The 16,147-nt window shown below is 52.9% G+C and overlaps 3 protein-coding genes across 4 annotated transcripts in view; 1 reads left to right on the top strand and 2 right to left on the bottom strand.

Moving 5' to 3' along the window:
* Positions 1–284: 284 nt before the first annotated feature.
* Tssk2 (testis specific serine kinase 2) lies at positions 285–2,079 on the bottom strand. Its single transcript, XM_051150649.1, has one exon. The coding sequence runs from the start codon at positions 1,756–1,758 to the stop codon at positions 682–684; it is 1,077 nt and encodes a 358-aa protein (XP_051006606.1). The 5' UTR covers positions 1,759–2,079; the 3' UTR covers positions 285–681.
* A 2,779-nt stretch (positions 2,080–4,858) lies between these two features.
* Positions 4,859–7,027, bottom strand: Tssk1b (testis specific serine kinase 1B). Its single transcript, XM_051150648.1, has one exon. It carries the CDS (start codon positions 6,439–6,441, stop codon positions 5,344–5,346), a length of 1,098 nt encoding a protein of 365 aa, XP_051006605.1. The 5' UTR covers positions 6,442–7,027; the 3' UTR covers positions 4,859–5,343.
* A 1,627-nt stretch (positions 7,028–8,654) lies between these two features.
* The window catches only part of Dgcr2 (DiGeorge syndrome critical region gene 2), a 62,618-nt gene continuing 55,125 nt past the window's right edge, over positions 8,655–16,147 (top strand). The window contains exon 1 of one of the 2 annotated variants that reach the window (XM_051150645.1): positions 8,655–8,978. In XM_051150645.1, coding sequence (XP_051006602.1) covers positions 8,900–8,978 — 79 coding nt within the window. In that variant the 5' untranslated portion in view covers positions 8,655–8,899. The remainder of the gene's footprint in view (positions 8,979–16,147) is intronic. The other variant, XM_051150647.1, reaches the window with a different exon arrangement.

The following is a 16,147-nucleotide window of genomic DNA, read 5'->3' as shown; positions in this document are numbered from 1 at the left end:
TGGGAAGCCAGGATGGGGTGGGGAGGATGGGTATTGTCAAGCTACTGACACCTCAAGCAATTGGCAGGGAAGGTGGAGGGGGGTGGTAACCAGGAAATAGCATCTAGGCCCTCTGAAGGCTTCTAGGGGTTAGGCACTGCAGGTCTACAGGTTGTCAGCTGGGCTGCCCCATTCCTGGGGGATGGTGAGGGTGAGGCTTGAGCAGCAAGGGGCTCTAATTTTGCTTGGACACTGACTGCCATGTAAGAACAACACAGGGCCAGGGTGGCAGGTGACAGGCATGGAGCTGTCCAGTCCTGGAGACCTTGGGGAATGGGAAAAAGTCAGTGACCGACAAGTGTGAGCCTGGCAAGAGGACCCGTCTGCCACTGGCCTCACTGAGTCTGCCTGTTCCTGCACCCCTATGCTGGAGATCCCCGCGCTGGATGAGTCCCAGAGAAAAAGACTCCCCACTGGGCACTCTCAATGCTTGTATACACTTTGTGGTTTATTTGGTGGTCAGTCATTAATGTCTTCGCTACTAAGTGGAAGAAAGCTAATAGAACGTAATCAAAATAGTGGTTTAATTGACGGATTTTACTTGTTCCTTGCACCTGGGCCTTCTTCAGCTCCCTACCTGCCTATTTAGCTTATGTGAGTGCAAACTGCACACCATGACCCCCCAGGGCTCTCTCCACCACACTAGTTACTTGCTTTCCCCACCTCAGCTCCAGAGACGTGGTGGTCTTTAGCTCTGGAAGTCTCAGCCAGCCTCTCCTCCATCCTTTCTTCATTCTCGGGTGCCACTGGCGCCCGGTGCTGGGGTTTGGCCCCAAGCTTGTGGTCAGGCCGGTGTTCAGGTCTTGAGCCCGGTCGAGAATCCAACTTGCACTCAGCTCGATACTTGCCCTCCCCCTCCCTCTTGAAGGAGGCAGACGACATGGCTTTGGGCTTGGGGAGCTGTAGCCACGAATGGCTGAGGATCTCATCAATGTGCAGCCGCCGGTTGACATCTGGCTGTAGGATGCGGTAGATGAGGTCCTTGCACTCACCAGTCAGGTTCTTGGAGCGTGGGAAGTCCACTCTGTGCTCCTTCTGGATGCGCAGCATCTTTTTGATGTCAGAGTCATCGTAGGGCATGGAGCCACAGACCATGATGTAGAGGATCACGCCCAAGCTCCAGATGTCATACACCTTGGGCTGGTAGGGGATGCCCTGCAGCACCTCGGGGGCCGCGTAAGCCGCTGACCCACAGAAGGTTTTGCTGAGGACGATGCGCCCGCTCCCGTCCCGCAGGCAGCGCTTGGAGAAGCCGAAGTCAGACAGCTTGATGTTGAAGTCCTTGTCGAGCAGAAGGTTCTCGCACTTGAGGTCTCGGTGGACGACATCCAGATCGTGGCAGTATTTGACGGCTGAGGAGAGCTGGCGGAACATCTTGCGTGCCACGTCCTCATGCAGGGCTCCTCGGCACTTGATAAACTCGAGGAGGTCGCCCTGGACGCCCAACTCCATGACAATGTAGATGCGTCCATCTGAGGTCTCAAAGATCTCATAGGTCTTAATGATGGAGCGGTGGTTGACAGTCGCCAGGATGTCCATCTCCCTAGGAAGGAATCTCTCCACAAAGTCAGTGGGTGTTTTCTTGCGGTCTATGATCTTCACTGCCACATTGAACTTGAGGCGCTCAGAGTAGGCAGACTTGACTTTGGCGTAGGAGCCCTTACCCAGATTGATCCCCACGATGTAACCCTTCTTCCTTAGGACCGCGGCATCGTCCATGGTGCCAGGAGCGGCCGGTGCCGCCGCCCTCTACATCCCCTCCTCACCCGGGCCAGCAGGCATTGTCCTCATTCCCACTGGGGAGGCGTCTGGCTGGGCTGGGCTGGGCCTGGACTTGAAGGAGTGGAACGCTCAGCATTGTCACCAAGTGACCAGTGAATGAAGTCATAAAGCCAGGCTGCTGGGAGTGGGGGCCAGGCTGTGGGGAATGGGGCCCCTGCAAGCCAGGAAGGCCCAGAAGAAGCACCCCCTCCCCACCCACTGGAATGAAGCTGGCATTCAAGCCCGTGGTAACCCTCCCTGGTCCTCTTTCTTGCTGTGGCTTTGTTGTCACCTGCGAGGCCCAAAGGGAGGTGACCCAGGGCCAGCTCCATGCCTGTTTCCCTACCAGGCCATGGGAACTGGTCCTGCTTTTGTCCTCATTGCACCAGAGCCAGTTCCCTGCCACTTCTTTGGGGTTTGAAGAAAACCTCCAATGAGCTTATGTCAATCAGTGGAAGCTGCCCAGAGTCAGTCAGTCCAGTGGTGGTCCCAGTCTGCCGGATAAAAGCAGTTCCATGTGTGGGGTCTGCAGTTGGCAAGGGTCTTTGGGCTACAGAGTGGGCAGATGAGCCACAGCCCTGGTGAACAGGTTTGTGTAGGTGTGGGAGGGTAGGCAGGTGCGTGTTTGAGCGGGCGGGGCAGCTGTGGAGGACGGACAGGCTTTGACCAGATAGAAAAGGTGGTGAGGTGCAGGCAGCCAAGTGCTGAGAATGCCTAGAGTGTAAGCCAGGAAAGGGCTTTTTTCTCTAAGCGACAAGCACTCCTTATACAGCCTAACTCCCTTTTAAGATGGTTGCTGGTAGAAAGAGAAGCCAATGGGCTTTGGGATGCTTGTGAAGGTCCAGGGCCTTGGGCCAGAGCAGGTGTCTGAGGGTCAAGGGGGTGGGGTTAGGAAAAGCCAGCCTGGGCCTGGTTACTGAGGATGGCTGTGTTGGCCTTGGTGCTGGAGGACCCAGGGATTGATAACCCTTACCATTGTCAGTGAAAGAGCAAGTTTCAGACTGGAGCCGGGGGCTCTGATGCTGTCACCCTGGGGCTCTGGGAGCAGGGATTGCATGATGTGTCACGGCATCGCTGCTCACCGTCTGCGTGTTGGACTGTGCTGTATTTTGTGCATGACTGTTTTGCAAACTGGCATCCTGTATATGTCTCCTTGGCTACTTTAGAAGTCCCCATGTTCATTTTCACATGTCACATGAGTCCCATGCATTCAGTGAACTGCCAGGATATGTTCCGAGGGTGCTGGGTTCAGAGAGAAAGCAAGAAACCCTGTTTCTAGCTGGGGAAGTGGGACAGAAGGCTTCAAGGAGGAAGTGACATCACCCAGGCACAGAGGAGTCATCAGGTGGACAAGTGGGAAAAGACAGTATGGGGAGCAAGAATACACCATAAAGGACACCTTGAAGTCCTGGCCCTAAGGCCCCTGAGTGTCACTACAGGCGGCTGAGGCAGATTCTGCAGCCCACGTGAATGCTTTGGCAGCAGAAGGCCATGCGTGGAGCACTGGGACCTGTCACTCGGGCGTACCCTCTGGGTGCTGTGCTGTCTGAGCTGTCTCTACACCTGTAACACACGGCAGGAGCCCTTGCGTCTCTTCCTACCCCAGTTGTCTCCTAGTTGAGTTCCAAGCAGCCTCTGGCCACCTTGGTGTCTTGTGTCTCCAAACCATGCTAAGACCACAGAGATGAGAGGGTGGGAGCCTACACACGTCTCAGCACACCCCCACCGCCAGCCAGCCCCCACATGTCCTGGAGCCCCCTGCTCCATCCGTTTCCTCACGGGGCTTCCCCAATCTCTCTCACTCCAGCGTGGCTCAGGGTCTGTACTATACCTGAACCCTGGTTACTTGATCCTCACAGGCAAAATTCACAGAGGCAGGCTACAGAGAGCTGCTTGGTCCCAGAAGGCTTTGAGGAGGACAAAGCCCCTTGGCTGAGCCAGGGGAGATAGGCACAGACTTCAGAGGGGAGATGGGCACAGTCTTCAGAGGTAAACTGGCAAGTATGTTTATGGGACATGTGTTGGGGTACAGGGATGAGGTGGTGTTGAAATCCTTTCTGTGGGTGGTAGCCTGGGTATAGCAGTGAACACTGGGAGATGAGGGGTGGGTCAGCAGACAGTAGGGTGAAGGTGGGCTAGGTGTGGAGGGGGTGGGGTGGCAAGAAGAATGCATTCAGGAATTCATTCCCCAGGGTACTTGGCACTGGTGTCTTCTTCTCAAAGTAGAGACATAGGTGGGGACAGAGTTGAGATGAGTCTAAATGTTCTTGTTTTTGTGTATTAAACCCTTAGACCTCCATGAGGTTGCCCAGAGTGAGGTGAAGAGAAAGGCACCACACAGCAAGGTGAGGACTGCCTGGGACATGATATAAGCAAGGCAGGCAGCGCATGGCAGCCAGCGGTGCCACATGTAGGCCCGACCATGTGGAATACCAGTAGCTGCCTTCTTTGCCCACAGGGTTCAAACATGTTGCCAATTTTGCTTTGCTGAGGTCAGCTTCTATCTCTGCTGAGGTGATCTCCTCTGGAACCTGTTGGGATCAGAGGGGAATGGGACGCAGTTAAAAGCTATACAGGGAGCCAGGCCGTGGTGGCACATGCCTTTAATCCCAACACTTGGGAGGCACAAGCAGGCAGATCACTGTAAGTTTGAGGCCAACATGGTCTACAAAGCAAGTCTAGGAAAGCCAAGGCTACACAGAGAAACCTTGTCTTGAAAAACCAAAAAAAAAAAAAAAAAGCTATACAGGGCAGTGGGACATGCTTGGGTTAACTAGTGGCACCCCTTCCTTCCGGGCTGGGAAATGATGGCGTGGAGCAATTTAGGGCACAGTTGAGAACTAGGTGCCAACTAGACACGGAGGAACATGCCCCATGATGGGCAGAGCTGAAAAATCCAGCTGCCAAGCAAGTTGGGGAGTCCAAAAAGTAATATGGGCTGACCAATGTGCCTTCTGTAGTCTCCTCAGCTCCTCATAGGTTTGTTCAGCCTGAAGCCCTGGGGTAAAGGGAAACGCCTGCCTAGACCCTGAGGCCCTGATGCAAACAGCCAGCTCTACCAGTAGGAGACAGGGCTGTGGCTTCTAGCCCTTCCTCGGCAGGCAGCCATGTTCATCCTGTTGGACTGTCCTCTCGTTGCCTTCTCTCTACCCTTCCCTGCACCTCTCATCCTCCCTCTAGAAGCGGTATCTTCTTCACTTAGCTATCTTACCTCCAAATCTCCCCAAGCAGCCTTTCACTGGTCCAGCTGAGGATACAGCTAGGAATGAAGATTTGCAATCTAATAGGAAGACAAGGGGAACCCAGGAGGACAGTCGCCTGGGCAAAGACATTCGCTTTAGGGTCTGCACCAATATAGTTATTTATTGCTTCTTTAGCCATGTTAGTTACCAAGTTCAAAGGGGAGGAGAAGAAAGTGACGAAAATAGCAGCTCATCCAGGACTGTCTTCCTTCTCTCTCTCATCCCTTGACTTCTGGGCTCAGGTTTCAAGCCATGAGCTCTGCCTCATTCCCTGCTGGCCCCCTGGGCTGCGAGAGGCTCGCTAAGTATGTGTCTCCTGAGGCTGTTGGGGGTGCCCTTCCTCTGTATCCCTGTTCACTTCGCTGCTGAGGCCCAGGGTCTCTGAGTGCCTGGACACTTGCACATTGTCTTCCTGAGGTTTTGTCTCAGGTTGGTCCTCGGGTTGTGCCTCCTCCCTAGACTCCAGCTTGGTGGCAGACTTTTTATCAGGCCCAGGTTCAGAGGTCCATGGGGGCTCAGTGGCCCGGGAGCTCTCCCCCTCCTTGTTGATGGCTCCAGAGGACAGACCTCGTGCCTTGGGCTGCACCCAGCAGTGGTTGAGGATCTCATCGATGTGCAGTCGTCGGTTGACATCTGGCTGTAGCATCCGGTAGATGAGGTCCTTGCACTCACCGGTCAGGTGTTTGGAGCGTGGGAAGTTGACACGGTGCTCCTTCTGGATGCGCAGCATCTTTTTGATATTGGAGTCATCGTAGGGCATGGAGCCACAGACCATGATGTAGAGGATCACGCCCAGGCTCCAGATGTCATACACCTTGGGCTGGTAGGGGATGCCCTGCAGCACCTCGGGGGCCGCGTAAGCTGCTGACCCACAGAAGGTCTTGCTTAATATCAGCCGACCACTATCGTCCCGCAGGCAGCGCTTGGAGAAGCCGAAGTCAGACAGCTTGATGTTGAAGTCCTTGTCGAGCAGAAGGTTCTCGCACTTGAGGTCTCGGTGGACGACATCCAGATCATGGCAGTACTTGATGGCCGAGGAGAGCTGGTGGAACTTCTTTCTAGCGTCATCCTCTTGCAGGGCTCCTCTGGTTTTGATGAATTCAAGGAGGTCGCCCTGGACCCCAAGTTCCATGACAATGTAGACCTTACCATCCGATGTCTCAAAGATCTCATAGGTCTTGACGATAGAGCGGTGGTTTAGCATGGCCAGAATCTCAATCTCCCGGGGAAGAAACTTCTCCAGGAAGTCCGCGGGGGCTTTCTTGCGGTCGATGATTTTGACCGCCACGTTGAACTTCAGGCGCTCAGAGTAAGCCGATTTGACTTTGGCGTAAGAGCCCTCTCCCAAGTTTATCCCCATGATGTAGCCTCGTCGCTTGAGGACGGCAGCGTCATCCATGGTGCCGGGAGTGCCCGGTGCCTCTGAGGCTGCCCTCTACATCCCTGCCAGACATGGGCCAGCAGTGTCCTCATTTACACTGTGGACAGAGTGTCCTCTGAGCTGACCAGGCCTGCTGTCCCTGCCTCCTGAGAGGCCCAAGACTCTAGCATGGAACATCCAGCACTGTCGCCCGGGTGACTTCAGTGGGTGAAGTCACAATGGAGTAGTGCCCTGGGGGAAATGAGGCTATAGCCTGAGCTGCTTGGACTTAGAATCTGGAAGGTCTGCCAGGGTACTGGAGCAGACTAAAAATGAACAAAATGGCTTCATGCTTGTCTTCAACCTGAGGTATGAGAGGCTTATGAGACACATGTTTCTAAACCTAAAAACTTCTGCATAATAGCACGGCTCATTATTGCAAACCAGGGCAGCCCAGGGGATCCAGGGCGGGTGGTCCTTCCATCAGTCAAGGGTCCCAGCAGGAAACAAGATTCCCCCAGTTAAGAGAAATCAGAGGAAGTCTTCATAAAGGGGTGCTTCACAAAGGTCAGAGCAAATTGTAAGGAACCCTGTAGATAATGCAGTACCCTAAGGTAATGGCGGGCTCCTGACCCACGCGGTGGGAGGGAAGGGAGAGAGCCGGCCAGTAACCTTTATTAGAGGAAACGAGCCAGGCTGCAAGGACTCTACAGGCCAATGGTAAGGGAGCCATCCGTGACCCTCAACCCCTCAGTTCTGGATGCTGTCTGCACTGGCAGCCCTCGAAGGCACGGGGCGGGGCTGCAAAGGGCTCATCTCCTAAAATAACACTTTTGGATGTATACTGGACACTGGGACAGACCTGAGCCTACAGGTCTGAAGATCCTTCAGTCCCTTACCACCTCTGGCCCCTAGTGGTTACTGTTCAGGGAGTTAACACAGTATGGTTCCATGGGACCCCTCCTGGTCTCTTAAACTGGCTCTGCAGGTGAACAGTTGGCAGGAATTCTGCCCTTGGCTCAATTCCCACCTAAGGACTTACTCAACTCACAGCTCTGGCTGAGCTCCTGGGGCTGGTTTGCAGTGGGAGTTGGGGCCGGGGTGGGGGAGGGGAAGGGCTCGAGGCAGAAGGCTAGGTCTGGATCCGGGATTTTACAGAGAGCTGGAATGTGCCACAAGAACTGTCCAAGTGACGAGGGCAGCTCTGGATAAGGTACCTTTGCTTCTGCCAGCAAGGGGCTCCCCCTCTGATGTGACAAGACCTGTGTCCAACATCTTGGGTCAAGACCTGGGAAAGTTGGACTATCTGATGGTTTGACCGCGGCTTCATCCACCTATGAGGACTTGCATCCCTCACTCGCATGGCTCTAGGCATCATAGGTTGGAATCCTGGGACTTGGTGGAGGGGCGGGCACTAAAGAGTGAGTTGGATGTGCTGGGGGTGACTGGCCCTCCCCTAAGCTGATCATCCACTACCAGACCCATGCATCCTTCCCCTGAACAGATGCCTCTTCGTCTGCCGTCTCTCCTTCCACATTCATGCTGTTCAGGAGGGCAGGTGTGAGTCCAGCACGTGGAGCCTTGTTCCAAGACGTCAGCCTCATCTCTCTCTGGGCTTTTTCCTCTTCATTGTACAGGCAGGTCCTTCCCGAGATGTGCTCCAGGGAATCTGGACTTTTCTGTTATTCTCTCAGACATCCCTTTGGCCATTTCCTTCTGTTTTGTGTCATGTCCCCATCCACAGAGCCTGGTGGTCCTCTAGTTTCACTAGAGACCTTCGCTTTCTTCACAGTGGTTTGGCCTTTAGAAGACCACTTTAGGGTATATGTAGGACACTGGGACAGACCTGGGCCTCCGGGAGTAAAGACCATTCAGGTCCTGCGCCACCTTCTCAATTCTCAAATCCCGCGTTCCCACTCCAGACCCAGGCGCGTTCACTGTCAGCCCTTAATCCCTGAAGTCCTACCAGCACTAGGGACCCCCTTTTGGCTACCTCGCCGTCAAGGCTACGTCTCCGAGTCCCACCTCCGGCCTCAGCCAATGGCACGCCTCATTTCCTATAGGCCCGCCCTCAGACTCCGCCCACTGCCGCTCAGTTCCCCAGGCCAGGCTGCTTTCCGGCCCCGCCCCACCCCGCCCCGCGTCTGGAGCGCGCCCGTCCTGCCTCCCCCTCCCTCCCGCCCCCGCCGCCCCGCGCTCCCCCAACAACCCCCGCCGGCTCGGCGCTCATTGGTTAGGGCGGGCTGGAGGCGGGGTGGCCCGGGCCCGAACAGGACGGCCGCCATCTTGCGCGAGCCGGAATCCCGTCCCGCTCCTGCGGCCTAGAGTGCGCGCCAGTCGGTGGCGTTCCCTTGCCGCGGGCCCGGCTGGATCCCTTGCCTGCCTGCGCAGCCACTCTGCCCCAGGCCGGAATCCGGCCCTCACGTCCTCATCTCGGCCAGGTCCGGCCTCCCCGCGGGGTCACCCGGCTGCCCCGGGGACGATGAACGGAGGATAAATGGTGCCCAAGGCAGACAGCGGTGCCTTCCTGCTGCTCTTCCTGCTGGTTCTCACTGTCACCGAGCCGCTGCGGCCAGGTGCGCGGCGCTGGGGGTGGGGGCGCGGTCGGGGGGTGGGGCTGGGGACGTCCTTCCACCGGTGGCAGCTGGGCGGCCACTGCGCCTCGGCCAGGGCACAGGCGAAGCCCGGCTGCGGGCCTCTGGGCGCCCCCTGCGCGGGCACAAGTTGGAGTGTACCTGGGTTCCGAGCCTCGAGGATCCACGTCTACCGAGAGCGCCGCGCGCTCTCTCGGAGCCCGCTGGCCGGGAGCTGCGTCTCGGGCTCACCGTTGTGCCAGGGCAGAGTGGAAGTCCGGAGGCCGAAGGCGGCTTGTGGAGGCACCTGGTGTCCCAAGAGTCCGCCCAACGGTGGCCTAGTGCCAGTGTTTCAGCCCTGGACAGCGATGGCTGGTGGCTTTTTGCCACTTAGTGAAACGCTGCACCACACAAGTCTAGCCCGGCCCAAAAGAGGAGTAAACCCAGCACCGTGTGCAGGGGACAGAGTCTTCTTAGCGGTGCCTTGCGCTTGGTGTTTTGTTTGTGTGGTGCGGCTAATCACTTTTGGTACTTCCTTGGAGTTTCGTGTATGGCGGGGAACCTCAGGTCCCTTTTCTACATATTTCAGATACTTTGAACTGTGCCAAAAAAAACAAAAACAAAAACAAAAACCCTGACTGCTCCCGCTCCCCAAACAAAGCAGGGCTAATTTATGCGTTAGGCACAGGAGTTCTAGTACAGCTTCTCTGCCCCTTTAGGGATCTGCCAAAAAGTTTTATGAACACCAGGTGTGTCTGTGAGCTTAAGGTGAAAAGAGATGTGCTGATACATGTATTCTGTGTTAGTACACTCATCTCTGAACTAGTGCAGTGACAAGTAGAGCTTTAATGCTTTTATCAGAGAAAGTTTCCTGTGAGGGAAGGCTCAAGGCAACCTCCTATGGCTAATAACATGGCTCGCTATCAGAACAGGTGGGTACACCCACAGCGATTGTCCTTAGCCTGGCTCCCATCCCGCAACATATTGTAACACTTCACTTTGTGCCTTTGTCACTCGTGGAAATACCTGCCTGAGCACCAGTGACCAACACTCAACTGAATGGAGCACTCCCCTGTTGCTCTTCCCTGCATGAGATGACCAGCCAGCTGCTCTGCATAGTAAGCTGACTGGTTGTAAAATAGCCTGCTAGGAAGCCTAGTGGGCATGGTTCTCTTTCCCGGGTGATGGGTCTGTGGGTGCTTGTGGTTTACATCTTGGTAGACATGTATACGTCTGCGTAGAGTCACCAGCCATCCCATTCTGTCTCTAGGCTCCCAGTTTTGCAGTTGTGGTCTCTAGGCCCTGGAAATGGAGCCACAAATCTCTGCCTCTCTTTTGCCTCTTGTTCTAGGGCCAACATCTCCTGCCTAGGTCGCCTAGGCACTTGATGTCCCTAACCGGTTTCCCCTTGCTAGTCTGGTTACAGATCCTGCCAGCTGGCTGAGAGCTGGCAGAGAGGAGATGTGTGTGCTTGCTGCCGGCCCATCTCTAGAGATATTCAAATGCACAGAACACAGCTCTCTCTTTAGAAGTGCTAGACTTTGAAGAAGAGAACAGCAAGTCTAAATTCTTGAGTATATTCCTGTGTTCAGTATACCCGGGCCTGGGAGCCCAGAGGCAGATGGCAGGGCCATACACATGTACATGGGCGGCAAGGGAAGGTCTCATGGCGGGGGCTCACATAGTCAGAATGGGACATAGGGTGGAAGAGGCTCCCGTGGAGGGTGTAATGGGATCTTTGAATCCATGGCTTTCTAGGCTGGAACTTGACAGCAGCCCCTAGTGTTGTCTTGTTGTCCTGCAAACCCCTAAGCACTCTAATGTCGCCCCTGATACGAGCAGCAAAGATAGGAATTGCTAGGTCACATTTTTTTTTTTCTTGTGTGCTTTTGTCTCTTTACACGTCCGTGGTGTCTGTCTGGGGCACGCTGCACTGTCTTCCTGGCTGATCTCTGCAAGAGGAGGGTCCTTCTGTAGCCACTTTGCTTGCTTCCTGTCAAGGTCCTAGGTCTGAACCATGCGTGAGTGTGAGGAGGATACTAGTTAGAAGCCCACCTCCAGGCAGATGGCTGTCCTCTTGCTCCTGCCCAGTGCTGTGAAGAAGAACCAGGGCCTTGAGTGTTTCTTTGATGCAAGCTAAACCTTTCAGAGATGGGGGGCAGGGGGAGGGGGGGGGGGGGGGAGCAGCATGTGGAGCAGGGCTTAACCTGTCTAAACTTCTTTTTCTATTCTTTTGTTTGTGTAGTTTGGGCCAGGTGATCAAACCCAGAGCCTTGTGCGTGCTGGGCGAGCACCGAGCCACAAACCCAGAGCCTTGTGCGTGCTGGGCGAGCACCATGCCACTGAGCTACACCTCTGGCCTCCAAGGTTCCTTTAAAACAAACCTTCGACCTTGGTTGTGTGAGGGTGTTACATGTCAGATACTGTTCTCAGCGCTAATGCATGTGTTAATTTTCAAGTGGTCCCTGGAAGACTAATTTCACAGTTAGAAAAAGAGAACTCTCATAAAGCTAAGTGACCTAGGTGGGACTTTAATTCTGGGAGCCTGGCTGCTTTGATCGTTCTGCCCCTTTGTCTGGCTCCTTGTCCACCTGGCTGTTTATGGCCAGTTTGGGCTTTATGTTATTCTGTTAATGGGTTGATTGGTTTTTGTTTTTTTTTTGTTTTTTTCCTGAGACCTAGTTTCTTTGTGTAGCCTTGGCTGTCCTAGAACTCACTCTGTTCTGTAGATCAGGCTGGCTTCGAACTCACAGAGATCTGCCTGCCTCTGCCTCCCAAGTGCTGCGACTAAAGGTGTGCGCCACCACGCCCAGCTTATAAATTGCTTTTCAACTCCAAATATGAAACTCCTGGCTGCTTCTGTCCTCTGATGGGTCCCTGAGTCCTTTAGGTGGTAGTGTAAAACGTCTTGCCATCCTAGTACCCTGCCCTGATCATTCCCCCTTCTAGTCATTGGCCAGTGCATTAAGACCCCTTGGTTTGGGGAGAGAAGAGCTTTGGACCTTTGCAGTAGCCGTGACAAGAAGATGGGGTAGTGAGAGGGTAAGAGGGCTATGAGAGCCGCTGCAGGCCTTTCCCACCTCTGTGGGGAGTGCAGCTTCCCCCCCCCCTCCTCCAGCACTGTTTGAGCTCTCATTGGGAAACAAAGTTTTGCCATAGTTTCAGCAATAGCTTCCTTCAGAGTGATTCTGGCATTCAGGGTTAAGAAATCTTGACCTCTCGGCAGGGCCATAGTCCAGGAGTCCTGGTCCCTTTCCTGCCCGTTGCTGGCCCCATAAGAGGCGTAGGACACCTTGGGAGGTGGTGGGATTGGCAGCTGTCTTCATGCATTCCAGCTATGCTGCTCCCAGTGGGAGTGACCTGAAATAAGTCACTTGTCTCTCCCTGGCCTAGTTCATAGACACTTCCTCTTAGCAGCAGTGTCTGTTCCAGGTAGTGTTCTAGCTGTGGTGGCAGGTGCTCTGTCTGCATGTAGCCATAGCAGGTGATGGAGCTGTACACTTTGGCTGCTTGGCAGTGATGGCAGTTCCTCCTAGGCATGACAGTGATCCAGCAGTTGATTTTCACCTGGTAGACTGAGCCTTTGACTATTGGAAAGTTCCTTTTGTCCTCTGCTCCTTTGGTAGGTTTTTGATTCTGAAATGTCAGTGATAATATTTTGGACCCAGTAAAGAGCCCGTGACTTCTTTGTACACAGTTCCATCATTTGTGCTGAGGACATCATGACCTTTGGTTTCCTTGTCAGTTTGGGGGTCCCAGACAGCTGAGCAGAATGATACCTGAATTTAAAGTGTAGTTATTCTGTGGCAGCTTTGGTTTTGTCTCTGGCTTGATTTACTGAGTGTCTTGGAAAGCTTAGTGGAAGCTGGTCAGATGTCTTTTGTCATGGCTGGCCTTGGTAGACCAGGCCCAGGCTGGAGGTAAGCAGCTGGGGCGTTGGCCCTGGTGCAGCGGCTGTGGAGATAGATGTCTCTGCGCTCAGGTGGCACAAGGGTGAGGTGTGATGGTCCTGTCTGAAGGTATTACAGTTTGCTTTCTGTTGCTATGATAAATACCACAGTCGCAATTACATGGGGAAGAAAGGGTCTGTTTCACCTTACAGAGTACAGTCTGCCATGAAGGGCAGGCAGGGCGAGAACCTGGAGGCAGGAACTGACTTGCTCCCCCCAGCCTTCTTACCCAGCCTACACCCATGTGCTTGGGCACGGTGCTGCCCATAGTGTGATGGTCTCTCCCGCATCAATTAGCAGTCAGAAAATGCTCTACAGACATGCCCACAGGTCAATTTGATAGAGGAAATTGCCTGGTGTGTCAGGTTGACAAAACTCTGAAAAGTTTTTTCTCACTCAGGTCAACGGCAGATGGTTGTGGTGGATTCCCAGCGTTTACCTTCCCTGAAGGTCAGGGTTCTCCATAGTGCTCTCTGGTCCTCTCCTCCCATCTTCTCTCTCTTCTCTTCCTTCTCATCTTCTCCTCATCTTCTCCTCTCTCCTCTCATCTAATCCTCTCCCTCTCTTCCTTCTTCCCTCCCTCCTCTCAAGGTTACTTTTGTGCCTCAGCTTCCTCACTTTGATATAAACATAATATGGCTTCATAGAGAAGTAAGAATTGAAATGAGTAAGGAAATATTCCAGAAAGTGTCTGATATAAAACAAATGTTTTATACAGATCATCTGTTGGTATTATTCACAGGTAGATTTGCAGGAGCCTGGGGAACCCTTAAGTCTGTGAGCCAGATGGTATGTGCATGCAGGTCAGCAGGCCCCACTCTAGGAGGCACCAGAGCTGGTGCAGTGGTTTTAAATCTTGCCACACACATAGCAGCGACTGCAGGATTTTCTTTGCTGTCACCACACTTTTTTTCAAATTGTATTTTTTTTTTATGTTTTTACATTTATTTTAGTTATTTTTGAGAATTTCATGTGTGAATACTATATATTATTTTTGCCCCACTTTCCTCCAACTCCTGTGTCTCTGCTTCAAATACAAGACCTTTTTTCTTTATTATTATTACAGAAACATAACCTGCTGAGTCATTTACTGTTGTCTCCTACATATGTGTATGTGCTGACTGTTGGGATTGAATTGCCTGTCAGGGGCTCATCCCTTGGGAAAGAAGAATGGTTTTTCTTCTCTCAGCAGCCATTGTCTTGTGAGATGTCCCTCACCCACATCGCATGTCATTTGGTATTGCCTTTAGCAGATCTTGTATAAGCAAACAGTGTTGAGGTTTCATGGGGGTACCAGCTCCCCCCCATAGAAGATATCTTGCAGTGAACATCCTGGTCCTCTGCCTCTGACAGTTTTTCTGCCCCCAGCCCCTTTTAGGATCCATGACTTCTTTTTGTTTTGTTTTTTGAGACAGGGTCTCTTTGTGTAGCCTTGGCTGTCCTGGACTCATTTTAATAGACCAAAGTGGCCTCGAACTCATAGAGATCCTCCTGCCTCTGCCTCCTGAGTGCTATGACGGATCCATGATGTCTTAAGTGTTCCCTGAGCCTTAATTGTAGGAGCTGTCTATGAGTTGGGGATGGACACCCCTTGATCAGTTGTTCTCTGCAGTTTGACCAGTTGTGATCTTCTGTGATTGTGTGCTACAACACGAAGCTTCTTTGATGAGGGCTGAGACCTTCTCTGTAGATATGAGGATGGGTATTTAGAATGCAGTTGGGAAAGTGGCAGTAGATGGATGGATCTTCCTTAGCAGTGCTTCTCAGCCCATGGGTCACAACACCCACAGGAGTCATGTAGCAGATACCCTGCATATCCGATATTTACATTGCAAGTAACAGTAGCAAAATTATAGTCATGAAGTAGCAATGAAATAAGTTCATGATTGTGGGTCACCCTAGCCTGAAGAGCTGTACTGAAGGGCTGCCGCATTAGGGAGGCTGAAGACCACTATTCTTTGGGGTCCATGAACTTCCAGCTCTTGGGTAGTTGGCTAAGGTTATAGAACCAGGCATGAATTCCTTCAGTCCACTTAAACTGCTGTAGGTTACTTCTAAGATACAAGTGCCACTACTACACCCTTGGGCTGTCGGGCCACACTGTCACTACTGTGTTGTTGCACAGGCTTCGCAGCTGGGTAAGACTGTTGATTGCCTTCCTCCCTTGGCAGCTTGCATAACACCTTTGGATATTAAAGAGCTACTCCTTATGGAGGAGGAGTCAAGGCCACTTCCTGCTCAGTTTTTCTACCTCATGTGTCCAAAATGTATGGTGTCTTCAGCAATAAGCTCTTACCTTCAAGTTCTGGGAGGCAACCAAGAGCAACAGCAATCGCCTGCATTGCTCTGGGAGTCTCTTAGACTCCCCTGACCAACAGTTTGAAGGGAGGTTTCCCATGCCGGGTTCTGTGGGTTTTTAGTCTGGCTTTTGGGGGGAGCATTATCACTCCAAGTAGCATAAACTCATTTGACTTATATAATATATGTGCACATACCATTTTTAAGTAAACACGAAACTTTTTTTTTTTTTTTTAATGTTAGACCGGGTGTCTGTACAGCCCTGACTATGCTAGAACTCAGTAGATAGACCAGGCTGACCTCAAAGTCGCAGAGGTCCACCACCTGCCTTTGCCTCCCAGTGCTGGCATTAAAGGAATTTGCCACTGTATCCAGCTCCTCCGTGTTGTTGTTCTTTCCCTTCTCCCGCTGTATTGCCCTCCTTCCCTTCCCCAGATCAAGCCCTCCCCCCTCCTTTCATGGTACCTGGGTCTTATTAACCCCTCCCTGAGCCAGCCCATCCCATCCCTTCTTACTTTCTGTGGTTACTCCAGTTATACACCCACATCTAAAGATACGGAGCTAGGGTCCATAAATAAAAGAGAATATGCAGCCAGTATACATTGCACAATGCTAGGATTGTGTCCCCTGTGCCTGGACAGGCAGAGAGTGGGTGCTTAGAAATCAGTTTTTGAGGGGCTGGAGAGATGGCTCAGCAGTTAAGAGCACTAGCTGCTTTTCCATGGAAGCCGGGTTTAATTCCCAGCACCACACGTCACACCTGTCACACTCCAGTTCCAGGGCTTTACGCAGACACCTGTGCAGGCAAAACACCAATGAAAATGAAAGAAAAAAAATATATATATATATGCGCATGGGGGGGCGGTTCAAGGCAGGGTTTCTCTGCGTAATCTCAGCCTTCCTGAGTGCTGAGATTGCAGGTGG

Source organism: Acomys russatus, chromosome 8 (genome assembly GCF_903995435.1).
Source record: "Acomys russatus chromosome 8, mAcoRus1.1, whole genome shotgun sequence".
In the NCBI taxonomy this organism is placed as follows: Eukaryota; Metazoa; Chordata; class Mammalia; order Rodentia; family Muridae; genus Acomys; species Acomys russatus.
This window is presented reverse-complemented; position numbering and strand designations above follow the sequence as displayed.

What these genes read in the sequence shown, in the direction of transcription:
- Tssk1b (XM_051150648.1), bottom strand. Translation starts at nt 6,441, where the DNA reads ATGGATGACGCTGCCGTCCTCAAGCGACGAGGCTACATCATGGGGATA.
- Tssk2 (XM_051150649.1), bottom strand. Translation starts at nt 1,758, where the DNA reads ATGGACGATGCCGCGGTCCTAAGGAAGAAGGGTTACATCGTGGGGATC.